Source organism: Thunnus maccoyii, chromosome 5 (genome assembly GCF_910596095.1).
Source record: "Thunnus maccoyii chromosome 5, fThuMac1.1, whole genome shotgun sequence".
In the NCBI taxonomy this organism is placed as follows: Eukaryota; Metazoa; Chordata; class Actinopteri; order Scombriformes; family Scombridae; genus Thunnus; species Thunnus maccoyii.
Genome location: NC_056537.1, coordinates 27,244,365 through 27,261,995, shown reverse-complemented (window position 1 = coordinate 27,261,995; position 17,631 = coordinate 27,244,365). Strand labels below are relative to the sequence as shown.

Genomic DNA, 17,631 nt, shown 5'->3' with positions numbered 1-17,631 from the left:
GTGAATAAGTATAAAGGTGAAAAACCCTCTGCCTTTTTATGTGTATCCAAAGTGAGGGTGGGGCCGTATTTTAACTTATTGTATGTACATCTGCATCTTTTGTCAAAATGACAAATGTGAAATGCTAAAGTAGTAAAGTGCATGATTGTCCATGGATGTTAGAATTAAGCATACATTGAAACTTGAATAATTATATAACAGTATATACAGACAGTACTTTAAAGATTATCAAAATATGAATAAAGAGATCAAACTCCTGACGCAGCACTACACAAAGCTTCAGACACATCACCTCAGCTGATCATTTTGATTTGGAATAAGCACTTGAATTGAGAAGATACTGAATATGATGTTCTCTCTCCTCTCAGGGGCCGCTGTAAAAGTGACAAAGAGAAGGAAAAGATAAAAAAGGAGGGAAGGAAGGCAGAGAAGCAGGCAGAAAATGGAGACTGAAGAAGGAGAGGAAAGAGAAGGAGGAGAGAGAAGAAAACGAGAGGAAGAAGAAGGAGAGCTTGAAGAGGGAAATGAGAGGAGGGGAACGAGAAGGAAAAGGAAGGAGGAGAAGTGAGAGAAACAAAAGAAAAGAAGGAAAAGAAGGAGAGGAGGGAGAAGTAGAAAAACAAAGGAATAGGAGGTAAAGAGGGGGAGGAAGGAGAAGAGAGGAAAAAGGAGTAACAGCCTTTCACTTTGTGAATAACTAACAACACAAAAAAGTTTAAGTTTAATCTTATCTGCCTGTTTCTGTCTTTTAAATCTAGAAATAGCTAATAAAATACATGTGTGATGACCCTTCAACATGTTGGTGTAGCCTACTGCTCATATACTAACAATTTGGAAATGTCAACACAGAATTTAAGTCACATATGTAGGTTAACTCTTCAAGCCCTAGTCCCTCAACGAAAAGCTGAATTACTAGGCCTGTGACTTAGATGCAGTAATCAGATTGAACCCTACTCCCCAGCCATAAACTTTTTATACTCTCCCTTAATTGTCTGTAAATGCACTCAGCTCAATCTTCACTCCTTACACTCTGAGGTTTGCATTGGTCACATAATGACTCAGCTCATAACTGCTGACATGAGTGTCAACGAGGAGTGGAAACACACAGGGTGGCGAGCGCAAAAAAGGATGACAATGCTGCCTTCAAGCTCCCAACACAACAGTCGACTCTAAATACCACAACATCCTAATGTAGTAGTTGTTAGCAGTCTACAACCTGTGGAAATGTTTGCAAGCTAAATATATAAAACGAAAATATGAACATATAATTATTCAAGAGTACTTTGTTGAAGTGAGCAGAGTATTTGGGTTATTTACATAGAATTGTAAACAGCAGGGAAGCATCATCTATGCTACAAACCTTAATTTCATCATAAACTGTGAAAAATGCTCTCAGGTGGTTAATAGGGTGTTTTGTATGGTCCCTGAATTATCGTCCATAAATGTGAAGGCTATCTGTCATGTGCACTCGACTCGTGAATTGGGGTTTTCCTACAGCACACGGCACTGGAAGGCAGCGCCATTACAATAGCTTATTTACTTTGGTTTGCTCACGAGCGCCGGATGAAGCGGACCGTGTGCACAATGGTGTGCACGGATCACAGACCCGAAATACTGGGAAAGGTTGCAGAAGAATGAATGCTGACACAAAATACATGTGACGAGTGAATAAAAAATGACCCTGAGCTCAGATTACACGTCTGCACTCATTTTTGTCGAATATTGTTGAACCTTAACATGACATCTACATTTATCGAGACTAACAAAACAATATTTATATCACCACTATCATGTGGTCGAATAAAGGGAATTTAATTCTGGTAAAATCTAAAGATATATATATATATATATATATATATATATATATATCTTTTGAGAATAGAACTGGCCTTCATAGTATCAGAGAAAATTAAAATTCTGAAAGTAATGTGAAACTACTGTAATATCCCGAAAACTGCACTGTACTGTTTGATTATTTAAGCTGAAAATATCTATGAAACTGCCTATAGGCTGCCTTAAAAAGTTTATTATTTATTTGTAGAATATTATGAATTTATTTTAATTATTTTTCTCTCCTATAACCAAACAGGGCTCCATATAAACTCAATAGCAACCACACAAATTAAACAGGATGCCAATGGGAGACACAGGTGGCATTGAGTTTCCATTTATAGCCTGAACATTCATCTGTGAATAAAGATGTACTTTTGAATAATCATGTTCTACTCTCTGCCCTGCTCATTTAAATAATAGTGTTTTTCTCCGTGTAAACACATCAACTATTCCGGGGTTTATAGTGTCCCCGTGCAGGGAAGACACGGGGTCCAGGGCTCTTATGTAATTTACAGACAACACGCCAACGCGTCTTTTGGGAATCAGCTGCGTAGCTGTGTCGTGTGCACAAACCTCTTTGTAATGGTCAACTACGTGCCTGCGTGCAGCGTGACAGGCGCTTTTTGCACCCGGTCTTGTTGTTACCGGGATGCTATAAAAGAGCCGCCCCTTCTCTGACACTCATACCACCACTTCCAACGGGAAGAAATACAAACGCAGCACTCTCTAAAGAAGAGAACTACACTCACTGAAAAATGGACCCTTGCGAATGCTCCAAGAGTAAGTTTTATTTAAGTATTTCGTTGGTCTTAATATTTCGTCTGGTATTACTTTATAGGACTTGCTGTCATACACAAATGAATTCATAAAGCTGACATGTCTTGTGTTCTTACTTTCAGCTGGAACCTGCAACTGCGGAGGATCCTGCACTTGCACAAACTGCTCCTGCACCTCTTGCAAAAAGAGTAAGTCAAATCACATCTTTACACATACATTTAACTCACAGGTGTCTTAATTTTGAATCCAGTCAAGGTGACTGTTGATGAAATGTATATATTTTACTAGTAGCCACCAAGTAGGATTCTTATGTTTTCTTTTAAGACTGACTTCTTGCCGTTTCATATCTGGCATGCTGAATTAATGCTGCCTTGTCTAAAATTGCCTCTTTACTCAAGATGTAGGAAACCAGGTGGCTTTACCATCACAGAAGGTCACTTCATTCCACCCCAAACCTCTTAATGTTTAGCTCAAGATGCTTTGACTTGTGTAATATCCTTGTCCTGGAATTAAAGGGTGGCCTTGGCTGCTTTTTGTTGCAACAGATCAATGATCATAGGGTTGTCAGTAACACTTATTTTTTCTTAATGCAGGCTGCTGCTCATGCTGCCCATCCGGCTGTAGCAAGTGCGCCTCTGGCTGCGTGTGCAAAGGAAAGACATGTGACACCAGCTGCTGTCAGTGATGGGTCCGCGTCGTCAGCCTTCTCTGTCCATGTGATGGAGCCTATGTGAACGACTGTGTATTTGATTACAGCTGCAATGATTAAGAATGTCTTTTGTACTTGTCTTTCAATGTTGAAATAAACTTCTTTCCTTTAATGAAGATATCTGTCATGCTGTTTTGGCAATAATTCAGGTTAATGGATAACAAGCTGACTATCATGTGCTGCATCTAACAAAGGTCATAATGTGCAGGCAGTGTACAGAGATGAATCAATAAGTCATTGGTAAGAATAGACCTTGCTATCCATAGTAAGAAAAGAACAGGTGTTACTGATGAACATAATGATTCAGTTCAAGTCCTCCCCCACCCTTAGTGTATGACAATCAGCATGCATAATATAAAAGGACCCTGTGACTGAAGTTTATTTAATTAAAAAAAAAAAAAAATAACCTGACAAGTCAAAGAGGAAAAAAGCTTATTGGTGTCATCAGGTAGACTGGGCTCAGACCCACAGTTTGAGAATGTTGTATGGTTTGCAGGACCTATATAGGCTTATTCCCTTAAATCAAGCCAGGCAATTTTGATTTGTTAGAGCAGGAAAAACTGTAAAATGTGATGGCCATGTTTTGGTTTAGACTTCTGGTTCAAGTTAAAGGTTTGTCCAGAAAGTGAAGGCATGTATAGACCAAAGACTGATTTTACATCCTTGAGCACTATTTTCTGTATAGCCCAATATCGTGAATTTGCCTCATGGGGTTTTATAGTCTGTACAGTGATTTAAATAAGGGAAAAACTCCCTAAAACCCCCCTTTAAACCTCAGGAAGAGCAGCAGAGGAGGGATCCTTCTCCCAGGACGGACGGATGTGCAGTAGATGTGTGTACAGAATAGACCAAAAAAGACACATTACACAAATACAGCATAGAACAGCATAACAAAATTGTAATGGATTTATAATATATGTGAGGAATGTGATGAAGAGGATGCCGAGTAGCTTCCAGGTGCCAGCAGAACAGAATATTAATTCTCAGACTCTTTTAAAATGAAGGATGTTTACAGACCTGGAGCACTTTGCACAAGAAAAGGAGCAAAAATTTAGTAAAAGTTTGAAGAAAACAGACCTGTGTTTTTTCCTCTCATCCTTTCAATCAAAACCTTTCCAAGCTGAGATCCAGTTTCTGAGCTGATTATGGCCCAAAATAAATCTGAGAGAGTCACAAACCCTCTCAGATTTATTTTGGGCCATAATCAGCTCAGAAACTGGTTTAAATGCATTTTGATAAGTCTATAAATGGACCTTTTGTAAGAATACATCTTTCACATGAACGCGGCTGCAACAACGTAGGTTTATTTTGACCTTGGCCTCTGAGGAACGTTCAAACCAGGCGGAACCTTTGGTTTCTCTTCGGAATCGGTAGAGTAACCAGACGGTTCTGGTGCTGGACTGCCAGCTGGAGAAGCTGCCGATGAGGCCCCGGGACCGAGCCAGGGTAATCGACGCGGCCAAACATGCGCACAAGTTCTGCAATGTGGAGCAGGACGAAAACGCGTACCTGAATGTAATTTACAAACAACACGCCGACGCGTCTTTTGGGAATCAACTGCGTAGTTGAGTCGTGTGCACAAACCTCTTCGTAATGGTCAGTTACGTGCCTGCGTGCAGCGTGACAGACGCTTTTTGCACCCGGTCTTGTTGTTACCGGGATGCTATAAAAAAGCCGCCCCTTCTCTGACACTCATACCACCACTTCCAACAGGAAGAGACACAAACGCAGCACTCTCTAAAGAAGAGAACTACACTCACTGAAAAATGGACCCTTGCGAATGCTCCAAGAGTAAGTTTTATTTAAGGATTTAGTTGGTCTTAATATTTCGTCTGGTATTACTTTATAGGACTTGCTGTCATAGACAAATGAATTCATAAAGCTGACATGTCTTGTGTTCTTACTTTCAGCTGGAACCTGCAACTGCGGAGGATCCTGCACTTGCACAAACTGCTCCTGCACCTCTTGCAAAAAGAGTAAGTCAAATCACATCTTTACACACACATCTAACTCACAGGTGTCTTAATTTTGAATCCAGTCAATGTGACTGTTGATGAAATACATTTTACTAGTAGCCTTCTTTTTTAAAAAATCTAAACCCAAGCCACCAAGTAGGATTCTTATGTGTTCTTTTAAGACTGACTTCTTGCCGTTTCATATCTGGCATGCTGAATTAATGCTGCCTTGTCTAAAATTGCCTCTTTACTCAAGATGTAGGAAACCAGGTGGCTTTAATTGGCTGCATCACAGAAGGTCACTTCATTCCACCCCAAACCTCTTAATGTTTAGCTCAAGATGCTTTGACTTGTGTAATATCCTTGTCCTGGAATTAAAGGGTGGCCTTGGCTGCTTTTTGTTGCAACAGATCAATGATCATAGGGTTGTCAGTAACTTATTTTATTTTTTCTTAATGCAGGCTGCTGCTCATGCTGCCCATCCGGCTGTAGCAAATGCGCCTCTGGCTGCGTGTGCAAAGGAAAGACATGTGACACCAGCTGCTGTCAGTGATGGGTCCGCATCGTCAGCCTTCTCTGTCCATGTGATGGAGCCTGTGTGAACGACTGTGTATTTGATTACAGCTGCAATGATTAAGAATGTCTTTTGTACTTGTCTTTCAATGTTGAAATAAACTTCTTTCCTTTAATGAAGATATCTGTCATGCTGTTTTGGCAATAATTCAGGTTAATGGATAACAAGCTGACTATCATGTGCTGCATCTAACAAAGGTCATAATGTGCAGGCAGTGTACAGAGATGAATCAATAAGTCATTGGTAAGAATAGACCTTGCTATCCATAGTAAGAAAAGAACAGGTGTTACTGATGAACATAATGATTCAGTTCAAGTCCTCCCCCACCCTTAGTGTATGACAATCAGCATGCATAATATACAAGGACCCTGCAACTGAAGTTTATTTATTAAAAATAACCTGACAAGTCAAAGAGGAAAAAAGCTTATTGGTGTCATCAGGTAGACTGGGCTCAGACCCACAGTTTGAGAATGTTGTATGGTTTGCAGGACCTACATAGGCTTATTCCCTTAAATCAAGCCAGGCAGTTTTGATTTGTTAGAGCAGGAAAAACTGTAAAATGTGATGGCCATGTTTTGGTTTAGACTTCCGGTTCAAGTCGTTAAAGGTTTGTCCAGAAAGTGAAGGCATGTATAGACCAAAGACTGATTTTACATCCTTGAGCACTATTTTTTGTATAGCCCAATATCGTGAATTTGCCTCATGGGGTTCTATAGTCTGTACAGTGATTTTAAATAAGGGAAAAACTCCCTAAAAACCCCCATTTAAACCTCAGGAAGAGCAGCAGAGGAGGGATCCTTCTCCCAGGACGGACGGATGTGCAGTAGATGTGTGTACAGAATAGACCAAAAAAGACACATTACACAAATACAGCATAGTACAGCATAACAAAATTGTAATGGATTTATAATATATGTGAGGAATGTGATGAAGAGGATGCCGAGTAGCTTCCAGGTGCCAGCAGAACAGAATATTAATTCTCAGACTCTTTTAAAATGAAGGATGTTTACAGACCTGGAGCACTTTGCACAAGAAAAGGAGCAAAAATTTAGTAAAAGTTTGAAGAAAACAGACCTGTGTTTTTTCCTCTCATCCTTTCAATCAAAACCTTTCCAAGCTGAGATCCAGTTTCTGAGCTGATTATGGCCCAAAATAAATCTGAGAGAGTCACAAACCCTCTCAGATTTATTTTGGGCCATAATCAGCTCAGAAACTGGTTTAAATGCATTTTGATAAGTCTATAAATGGACCTTTTGTAAGAATACATCTTTCACATGAACACGGCTGCAACAACGTAGGTTTATTTTGACCTTGGCCTCTGTGGAACGTTCAAACCAGGCCGAACCTTTGGTTTCTCTTCGGAATCGGTAGAGTAACCAGACGGTTCTGGTGCTGGACTGCCAGCTGGAGAAGCTGCCGATGAGGCCCTGGGACCGAGCCAGGGTGATCGACATGGCTATGGAAAGCCCTTTGGGCATCTATTAGATATCCTTGATATCAAACTTAAGTTTCCTCTACTAGTTCAGACTTTGGCAGTACTAGTTGGACATTTTGTCGAACTAGTTCGCAACTTTGCCGCACTAGTTGAACAAAAATTCGTACTAGTTACACTTTTTCAGCAACTAGTGACACTTTTGGCCAACTAGTTTGGACAAAAGCCGTACTAGTTGAGCCCAACGCCGAACTAGTTGAGCCAAAATCCCAACTAGTTGATTTTTTTGCGCACTAGTCGACGACTGGACCCAACTAGTAAAGCTCAAAGTCCTACTAGATAACTAGTGCGCCGAAAAAACGCCAACATGTGGACTACTATGGAAAGCCCTTTTAGCATCTATTAGATATCCTTGATATCAAACTTAAGTGTCATCAACTAGTTCAGACTTTGGCAGTACTAGTTGGACATTTTGTCGAACTAGTTCGCAACTTTGCCGTACTAGTTGAACAAAAACTCGTACTAGTTACGCTTTTTCAGCAACTAGTGACACTTTTGGCCAACTAGTTCGGACAAAAGCCGTACTAGTTGAGCCCGACGCCGAACTAGTTGAGCCAAAATCCCAACTAGTTGACTTTTTTGCGCACTAGTCGACGACTGGACCCAACTAGTAAAGCTCAAAGTCCTACTAGTTAACTAGTGCGCCGAAAAAACGCCAACATGTTGACTACTTGAGCGCAAATACGCCTTACTAGTTGACTATTAAAGCTCAAAATGCTTACTAGTACTACTAGTAAGAGCCAAAATGTCCACTAGTACTACTAGTAGAAGCCAAAATGTCCACTAGTACTACTGGTAGGAGCCAAAATGTCTACTAGTTACGCTAGTAGAGCTTTTTTGACCTTACTAGTACCACTAGTGAGAGCCAAAATGCCCACTAGTCACACTAGTTGCGCAAATGCTAATGATGAGACATGAAATGAGACTTCCAAATGGCTCTCTGGTTCAAAATAAAGAAAACCAACCAATCAGGACTCAGAATTTCATCATTATCCCGCCAGTTTCATGCGCATGCAGTCCACTAGTACTACTAGTTACCCTATTACCATACTACTCCGCTAGTAGTACTAGTAGTGCTAGTGGCATTTAAAACCCCGTCACTAGTAGTACTAGTGGTACTACTACTACTGACAACGTTTTAAAAAGTTACCCGTATAACTTACAGACAGGAAGCGGAAGTGAGGTGCAAAAACGACAAAATAAAAGCCAAGAGGATAGAATGGCCATTCTATAACAAGAGTAACAGCCAACATTATGCAAGCACAAGGATCTAATAAAATAAATAAATAGGCCTACATATGCTACATAAATATTTTGTTCTTTTCATTTACACATGAAATATATTTTATCCAAATGTGTGATATATTATTCAGTGTGTAGCGTGAATCAATAGCCTAATTAATTACATGTGTAGAAATAGCCTGTGTTGTTCTTCCCAAACAGCTTATCTGAAGTGACAAGCAGAAGTTCACCCGTGTTACCAAATTGTTGTTAATCATTTCACATACAGATGTCACTCATTTCAATGCCGCGGCGCAGTGAAGAAGCTGAAATAATTGATCCAGGATTAGCTGCAGTGCGGAACAACAACCAGCAGGTGGCAGATGAGAGCCGTCGAGATGCAGCTTCTGTCTGTCTCTCACCCATAGACTGTTTATAAAGATATATATTAATAATATTTATAATATAGTCTATGCTCTCATCATGCTCGACAAGCAGAGAGAACGGAGAAACCCCGTGAAGCTGTCTGAGAATTAGTTATAAGTTATATTGTCTGCTGGACCCGTACAGTAAACTAACACATTACAGTCTTGATTTCATAAAGGACATTTATATTATGATATTTAAACCAACCATCCGTCAACACAGTTTAGACCTCAATATATGAAACATGTAAATTTGTCCCCTCCAAAAATTGTAACCGACTGATCATCAGAAGCCGAAAGAAAGCTGATTGTTCTCCTCAGTATTCAGAGTTAAACTGACTCCAAAACGCGCTGGATGTGAATCATTCACAGAAAACCTGCAGCGTCTCGTTTGTGAGCCAGTCTGTCTCATGACATTCATGAAATAATCATGAAATTTAATCTATCTAGTTATTTTCCGTGACACTCTGCACGACTTTCAAACTGATGTATTTCAGTTGGAAGTAGGTTTGTGCCTGCAGCGGGTTTTTTTCTCATTTGTTATTCATTTTTAACTATAACTACGTCACTCAACATTTAATCACAAGATATTATCCTTGATTTTATTTATTTATTTTAATATTACCAGCCCGGTGGGGCCGGAGAGGACGCGTATGAGTATTTTCCTCACTGTCGATTTTAGTATCTTTAACATTTCTCAACATACCGATACTATGGTGATAACATATAGTCAGTATAACATTACATCATACTGCAGATTGGTGGTAACGTACTGTAGTGTATATTGAAGTGTAAAGAAAATAATGTGTGTATGTATAATAAACTCGATCAGCCTTAAACTGCGCAGTAAACAGAATTTGAAGCTCTGTGATTGGCTGACCGGAATACCCGCCGACCGGAAGTGTTTTCCTCACTGTGATGGTGTTAAAGTTTATCTTAATGATATCTTTAAGATTTCTCAACACAACAACACCAACGTGTCCTCAGTAACTCAACAGTAAGATAGGTTAGTGTTAAGGCCATCAGTCATCATTATTTCTTCTCTGATTCTGAGTAATAAAGTAGTTTCTGTCAGGTTGTGGTAGCGGAAGGCTAGGGAAGAGCATTGTGTTGTGGGCGCGTTCGACTCCTGGTTTTGCTGTCTGCCGTCAGTTGGCTTCATTCCGTTTCAAACTGCCGCCGTCCGCCGCAACCCGAATCCAAACACCACCATGTCTGTTTAGAAAAAGCTGTTTTATAGCCTGTGATTGTAAAATGTGAAGTTGCTCGTTTAATGATATATTTCCAAGAATATGTGGCTGAGTATATTTAATATGAAATAATCTTTCTTAAAACAATAAAACCCTCCAACGTTGTGTGTTTATAAACGGGATGAAGACGAGGTTATAAAACTGGACTTTATATTTCACTTCCATCATCAAACTGGACTTTAGATTCTGCATAGCATTCAACCTCTTACTGTTACATAATCTAATTATTTATTAATTATGTTAATAATTTCCCTTAATTTAAATTAATAATAATTTATTATTAATTTATATAATTTATTCTCTTGTCACTTTCATATATTTCATTCACTTCAATTCTTTGTCCATATTTGCTCTGTCCAGTCAATATTTCATTTCAGGTTTCCACTCTATAAATAGACTTTAAAATTTCAACTTAATTCTAATATTGCTTTATTGACTTAATTATTATTATTATTATTATTATTAGTAGTAGTAGTAGTAGTAGTAGTATTACCTTACTTTTATCTATTTTCATTCTTGTGTGTTGCAGATTTTTGTGAGCAAACACCAATTCATTCTCTGTATGTTTGCATTGGCTAATAAAACAGATTCTGATTGAATGAGCTTCTGTATGTCATGCTGACATAAAATCCCAAAACCAAGAATCATAATCAGGGTTGTGTGAATAGTAGCCCAGGGCCAGCCGTGGTTTAGGCCACATAGACGGTCCCCTAGGGCACCAAATAAGGGAAGGGGCACTGAGTGAGTTACTGACAGGTTTGCTTGTTTCTGTTCAGCTTTGGAAATTGAGCAGTCGATGGGTTTTCATCTGTTGATTTTCAAAGCCTTACTTGTCGTTCAGCCACCAAACACTCATTGAATGGCACCTTGACCTCCACTTGCCTTTTGTCCAGAGAACAGAGAGGATTTGTCTGGGCTGGAGGTATAATTGTTACACTTCATTTTAGAACGAGTGTGGAACTATTGTTGCACTTTTTGGGGCTCCAATTTAAATCTCACCTAGAGCACCAACATAGTCAGGCTGGCCCTGTAGTAGCCTACCCTCACCCTAACCCAAGCCTACAGTAATGTACTAGACTATCAGCAGTATAATAATCTCTGAAGGTGACTCATTCTGGTCACTATTTCCCCTAAAAAATAAAAAATAAAAACCAAAAAGCTTCATTTTATACATAGCTGCTTGAAAGTTTGTGAACTCTTTAAAATTTTCTGTATTTCTGTATAAATATGACCTCAAACATGATCAGATATTTATACAAGTCCTAAAACTAGATAAAGTGAATCCAATTAAACAAATGAGACAAAAAAAATCATTTTTTAAATCTTTTTCGCTTATTTATTGAGGAAAATGATCCAATCTAAGATATTTGTGTGAAGCAAAAGTATGTGAACATTGACTGTAGCCACTGCAAGAGAAGCCTTTAGTTTCCTAGGCGTTACCCTGGGGTCTGTTGTGGCCTCCTGGACTATTACACACCTGCTCTTGGTGTGATCTTTGTTGGTTTACCACTCCGGGGGAGGGTAACAGTGGTGTTGAATGTATTCAATTTATATACAGTCTGTCTGACAGTTGACTAGTGGAGTCCAAACTCTTTAGAAATGGTTTTGTAACCCTTTCCAGCCTGGTGATCATCAGCAACTCTTCTTCTAATGTTCTCAGAAATCTCCTTTGTTTGAGCCATGACACACTTCCACAAACCTTCTTTAAATAAGGCAGGGCCTCCCAGACTCACACTTGATTGTCGTCTTGTTGATTGAAACACTCGACTCTATTTTCCCTTTCAAATGAAATGATAATCCTAGAGGTTCACATACTTTTGCCACACACACATATGTAACGTTGAACCTTTTTCTTCAATTAATTAATGAAAAAGATGAAAAAAATGTTGTTGTTTTTTATCTCATTTGTTTAACTGGGTTCACTTTATCTAGTTTTAGGACTTGTGTAAATGTCTGATCACATTTTAGGTCATATTTATGCAGAAATACAGAAAATTCTAAAGGGTTCACAAACTCTCAAGCAGCACTGTATCTCAGTCCTTCAAAGTTGTCTGTGAAACCAGGTCTGGGATGGTTTGTATCTGTGAAATGAGAAAATTAAAACTTTGACGTAGAGTTAAACCAAACACATCATTGGAAAGGTCTTGACCTGGAGAGTAACATATGTCAGTATGAAGATTCTACAGGGCTCCTGCTAAGAAATATTGACCTTTGAACCTTGACCTTGGTGCATGTTTGAAGGCTTATAATTCAGCAACATAAGGGGCTTCAGACATGAGACCAACTGTTATCGAGAGCTCTGGACCTCAGCTACCATGTGAGTGGAGTCAACAACTGGGGAGGTGGTAAAATATGGTTAAAATTAATTTTCAAACAGACAAACACTGCATCTGGACCGCTCGATGTGCCACCTGCTGGTTGTCGCTGCGCACTGCCTTCACTGTAAAGTTGCGAACTAGTTCGACAAAATGTCCAACTAGTGCTGCCAAAGTCTGAACTAGTAGAGGACACTTAAGTTTGATATCAAGGATATCTAATAGATGCCCAAAGGGCTTTCCATACGCGGCCAAACATGCGCACAAGTCCTGCAATGTGGAGCAGGACGAAAACGCGTACCTGAATGTAATTTACAAACAACACGCCGACGCGTCTTTTGGGAATCAGCTGCGTAGTTGAGTCGTGTGCACAAACCTCTTTGTAATGGTCAATTACGTGCCTGCGTGCAGCGTGACAGGCGCTTTTTGCACCCGGTCTTGTTGTTACCGGGATGCTATAAAAGAGCCGCCCCTTCTCTGACACTCATACCACCACTTCCAACGGGAAGAAGCACAAACGCAGCACTCTCTAAAGAGAACTACACTCACTGAAAAATGGACCCTTGCGAATGCTCCAAGAGTAAGTTTTATTTAAGGATTTCATTAGTCTTAATATTTCGTCTGGTATTACTTTATAGGACTTGCTGTCATACACAAATGAATTCCTAAAGCTGACATGTCTTGTGTTCTTACTTTCAGCGGGAACCTGCAACTGCGGAGTATCCTGCACTTGCACAAACTGCTCCTGCACCTCTTGCAAAAAGAGTAAGTCAAATCACATATTTACACACACATCTAACTCACAGGTGTCTTAATTTTGAATCCAGTCAATGTGACTGTTGATGAAATACATTTTACTAGTAGCCTTCTTTTTTTAAAATCTTCACCCAAGCCACCAAGTAGGATTCTTATGTTTTCTTTTAAGACTGACTTCTTGCCGTTTCATATCTGGCATACTGAATTAATGCTGCCTTGTCTAAAATTGCCTCTTTACTCAAGATGTAGGAAACCAGGTGGCTTTAATTGGCTGCATCACAGAAGGTCACTTCATTCCACCCCAAACCTCTTAATGTTTAGCTCAAGATGCTTTGACTTGTGTAATATCCTTGTCCTGGAATTAAAGGGTGGCCTTGGCTGCTTTTTGTTGCAACAGATTAATGATCATAGGGTTGTCAGTAACACTTATTTTTTCTTAATGCAGGCTGCTGCTCATGCTGCCCATCCGACTGTAGCAAGTGCGCCTCTGGCTGCGTGTGCAAAGGAAAGACATGTGACACCAGTTGCTGTCAGTGATGGGTCCGCGTCGTCAGCCTTCTCTGTCCATGTGATGGAGCCTGTGTGAATGACTGTATTTGATTGCAGCTGTAATGATTAAGAATGTCTTTCAATGTTGAAATAAACTTGTTTCCTTGATGCAGATATCTGTCATGCTGTTTTGGCAATAATTCAGGTTAATGGATAACAAGCTGACTGTCATGTACTGCATCTAACAAAGGTCATAATGTGCAGGCAGTGTACAGAGATGAATCAATAAGTCATTGGTAAGAATAGACCTTGCTATCCATAGTAAGAAAAGAACAGGTGTTATTGATGAACATAATGATTCAGTTCAAGTCCTCCCCCACCCTTAGTGTATGACAATCAGCATGCATAATATAAAAGGACCCTGCAACTGAAGTGACTGAAGTTTATTTAATTAAAAAAAAAAAAAAAAAAATCTGACAAGTCAAAGAGGAAAAAAGCTTATTGGTGTCATCAGGTAGACTGGGCTCAGACCCACAGTTTGAGAATGTTGTATGGTTTGCAGGACCTATATAGGCTTATTCCCTTAAATCAAGCCAGGCAATTTTGATTTGTTAGAGCAGGAAAAACTGTAAAATGTGATGGCCATGCTTTGGTTTAGACTTCTGGTTCAAGTTAAAGGTTTGTCCAGAAAGTGAAGGCATGTATAGACCAAAGACTGATTTTACATTCTTGAGCACTATTATTTGTATAGCCCAATATCGCAAATTTGCCTCATGGGGTTTTATAGTCTGTACAGTGATTTAAATAAGGGAAAAACTCCCTTAAACCTCAGGAAGAGCAGCAGAGGAGGGATCCTTCTCCCAGGACGGACGGATGTGCAGTAGATGTGTGTACAGAATAGACCAAAAAAGACACATTACACAAATACAGCATAGAACAGCATAACAAAATTGTAATGGATTTATAATATATGTGAGGAATGTGATGAAGAGGATGCCGAGTAGCTTCCAGGTGCCAGCAGAACAGATTTTCATTCTCAGACTCTTTTAAAATGAAGGATGTTTACAGACCTGGAGCACTTTGCACAAGAAAAGGAGAAAAAATTTAGTAAAAGTTTGAAGAAAACAGACCTGTGTTTTTCCTCTCATCCTTTCAATCAAAACCTTTCCAAGCTGAGATCCAGTTTCTGAGCTGATTATGGCCCAAAATAAATCTGAGAGAGTCACAAACCCTCTCAGATTTATTTTGGGTCATAATCAGCTCAGAAACTGGTTTAAAAGCATTTTGATAAGTCTATAAATGGACCTTTTGTAAGAATACATCTTTCACATGAACGCAGCTGCAACAACGTAGGTTTATTTTGACCTTGGCCTCTGCGGAACGTTCAAATCAGGCGGAACCTTTGGTTTCTCTTCGGAATCGGTAGAGTAACCAAACGGTTCTGGTGCTGGACTGCCAGCTGGAGAAGCTGCCAATGAGGCCCCGGGACCGAGCCAGGGTGATCGACGCGGCTATGGAAAGCCCTTTGGGCATCTATTAGATATCCTTGATATCAAACTTAAGTGTCATCTACTAGTTCGGACTTTGGCAGTACTAGTTGGACATTTTGTTGAACTAGTTTGCAACTTTGCTGTACTAGTTGAACAAAAACTCGTACTAGTTACGCTTTTTCAGCAACTAGTGACACTTTTGGCCAACTAGTTTGGACAAAAGCCATACTAGCTGAGCCCAACGCCGAACTAGTTGAGCCAAAATCCCAACTAGTTGACTTTTTTGCGCACTACTCGACGACTGGACCCAACTAGTGAAGCTTATGGAAAGCCCTTTGGGCATCTATTAGATATCCTTGATATCAAACTTAAGTGTCATCAACTAGTTCAGACTTTGGCAGTACTAGTTGGACATTTTGTCGAACTAGTTCGCAACTTTGCCGTACTAGTTGAACAAAAACTCATACTAGTTACGCTTTTTCAGCAACTAGTGACACTTTTGGACAACTAGTTCGGACAAAAGCCGTACTAGTTGAGCCCAACGCCGAACTAGTTGAGCCAAAATCCCAACTAGTTGACTTTTTTGCGCACTAGTCGACGACTGGACCCAACTAGTAAAGCTCAAAGTCCTACTAGTTAACTAGTGCGCCGAAAAAACGCCAACATGTTGACTACTTGAGCACAAATACGCCTTACTAGATGACTACTAAAGCTAAAAATGCTTACTAGTACTACTAGTAAGAGCCAGAATGTCTACTAGTACTACTAGTAGAAGCCAAAATGTCCACTAGTTACACTAGTGGGCGATTTTTTTTTGACCTTACTAGTACTACTAGTAAGAGCCAAAATGTTTACTAGTGTAGGAGCCATTTATGTTGATTGTTGGCATGTCATTTGTTTAGTTATAACTTGCAGTATTATTTTGGACACTGGGTGGCGGTCATGAGATGCACAGGGTTGTATATTTAGGGGCATAGGTGACAGGAAACGGAAGGCACAGGCAGGTGGGGCACATACAGTTCTTCACAGATCGGGAACAGACGCACACTACAGCTGGCAGGACAGAAACCCGGTATGTTCATGTCATGTACAAAGACTTCAATAAAACAACAAACTAAACGGCAGCCAACGGACTGGAAAATCTGTTCTTGAATCTGCGTAAGATCACTCCTAACTTAACCTACCTGTGTAGTAATGGCAAACCGGAAAAACAGGAAAAGAAAGGACATCGAAAAATGAAAATTGCCATTACACCTAAGTAAGAACTCGCTCTTCCAGTGAAACTGGAGCTCGTGATTCATTCAGACGGACTGAGCATTGTCTCGCGGAACAACAAAGAGGACGCCGCCATTACCAAACCAGGTGGACATCTTCGTCACCTGCGCTTACCTGACGGTGATTGAAAACCGCAAACTGAGTGAGTACATGCAAGCATTAAGCTTTATTGGAGAAGCTATATGCAAAGCCGTATTGGAAGACGGCTATTATAATGGAGTTGGTGGACTGAAGACTGAAAGCTACGATCGCACATCGATCAGCTGTTTGAAACATTGTGCCGGCAGCATACGGCTTTCGTCAACAAGTCTTAAAGGGACAGTGAACAAATATGTCTGACGCTCAGTCACAAGATGACGATGTTGAAAAGGAAAAAAGAGTTATCAAACACACTGCCAAAGGCTTGGAATTGTTCATTGCAAATTGTCAAAAGACACGAAACAGGAAATGTAAACAAGCTAACAAGTTGATGGAAATGCTGAAAGAGCTCATGAAATTAAAGGAAAATGCAAGAGAAGTACAATCTAATTTGTTTCAATTAATCAAGCTCTGTGATGAAGCCAAGGAAAACCATGAATCACTGGTGAATTTACCACTGCCTGAAGATGAACTTGAAAAGCAAAATCAGTGGTTTCAACGAAAAATGGAAATCTTTAAAGGGTGTATACAAAATGTAAAGGTGTGGTTACCTGAGGCTGGACAGCAAATTGCACACTCCGTTGCTGAAAGTGTCATACTACAAAGTGTAGTAAATTCAGATGACATTGGACCTGATGACAGCGTTTCAAATGCCTCAAAACCTAAATCAAAGCACAAATCCAGTTCTTCATCACGTGCATCTTCAACATCCTCTGCTCGCATTAAAGCTCAGGCAGAAAAGGCTGCTCTCATGGAACGTGTTGCTGCCCTGAAGAAAAAACATGAGCTTGAGGCACAAGAAGAACAATTGAAAAGAAAGAAAGAGCAACTGGAACTAGAAACTGAACTGGCAGCAACCAATATAAAAATCAACATACTTGAGGCCTTGGGATCAAGAAGCAGCTCTAGAGTTTCTGATGGGATGAACTCTT

The 17,631-nt window shown here is 39.9% G+C and overlaps 3 protein-coding genes across 3 annotated transcripts; all 3 read left to right on the top strand.

Annotated features, from left to right (window-relative positions):
- Positions 1–2,501: 2,501 nt before the first annotated feature.
- LOC121897643 (metallothionein A) lies at positions 2,502–3,435 on the top strand. Its single transcript, XM_042412281.1, has 3 exons — positions 2,502–2,613; positions 2,733–2,798; positions 3,204–3,435. Exons 1-3 carry the CDS (start codon positions 2,589–2,591, stop codon positions 3,293–3,295), a joined length of 183 nt encoding a protein of 60 aa, XP_042268215.1. The 5' UTR covers positions 2,502–2,588; the 3' UTR covers positions 3,296–3,435.
- A 1,562-nt stretch (positions 3,436–4,997) lies between these two features.
- Positions 4,998–5,967, top strand: LOC121897644 (metallothionein A). Its single transcript, XM_042412282.1, has 3 exons — positions 4,998–5,110; positions 5,230–5,295; positions 5,736–5,967. The coding sequence occupies exons 1-3, from the start codon at positions 5,086–5,088 to the stop codon at positions 5,825–5,827; spliced, it is 183 nt and encodes a 60-aa protein (XP_042268216.1). The 5' UTR covers positions 4,998–5,085; the 3' UTR covers positions 5,828–5,967.
- A 7,054-nt stretch (positions 5,968–13,021) lies between these two features.
- Positions 13,022–13,970, top strand: LOC121897642 (metallothionein A-like). The gene is made up of 3 exons (XM_042412280.1): positions 13,022–13,131; positions 13,251–13,316; positions 13,753–13,970. Exons 1-3 carry the CDS (start codon positions 13,107–13,109, stop codon positions 13,842–13,844), a joined length of 183 nt encoding a protein of 60 aa, XP_042268214.1. The 5' UTR covers positions 13,022–13,106; the 3' UTR covers positions 13,845–13,970.
- Positions 13,971–17,631: the final 3,661 nt, after the last annotated feature.

Coding starts and splice junctions, on each gene's coding strand:
- LOC121897643 (XM_042412281.1), top strand. CDS start 2,589: ATGGACCCTTGCGAATGCTCCAAGA. Junction 2,614..2,732: donor CCCTTGCGAATGCTCCAAGA/GTAAGTTTTATT, acceptor TCTTACTTTCAG/CTGGAACCTGCAACTGCGGA. Junction 2,799..3,203: donor CTGCACCTCTTGCAAAAAGA/GTAAGTCAAATC, acceptor TTCTTAATGCAG/GCTGCTGCTCATGCTGCCCA.
- LOC121897644 (XM_042412282.1), top strand. CDS start 5,086: ATGGACCCTTGCGAATGCTCCAAGA. Junction 5,111..5,229: donor CCCTTGCGAATGCTCCAAGA/GTAAGTTTTATT, acceptor TCTTACTTTCAG/CTGGAACCTGCAACTGCGGA. Junction 5,296..5,735: donor CTGCACCTCTTGCAAAAAGA/GTAAGTCAAATC, acceptor TTCTTAATGCAG/GCTGCTGCTCATGCTGCCCA.
- LOC121897642 (XM_042412280.1), top strand. CDS start 13,107: ATGGACCCTTGCGAATGCTCCAAGA. Junction 13,132..13,250: donor CCCTTGCGAATGCTCCAAGA/GTAAGTTTTATT, acceptor TCTTACTTTCAG/CGGGAACCTGCAACTGCGGA. Junction 13,317..13,752: donor CTGCACCTCTTGCAAAAAGA/GTAAGTCAAATC, acceptor TTCTTAATGCAG/GCTGCTGCTCATGCTGCCCA.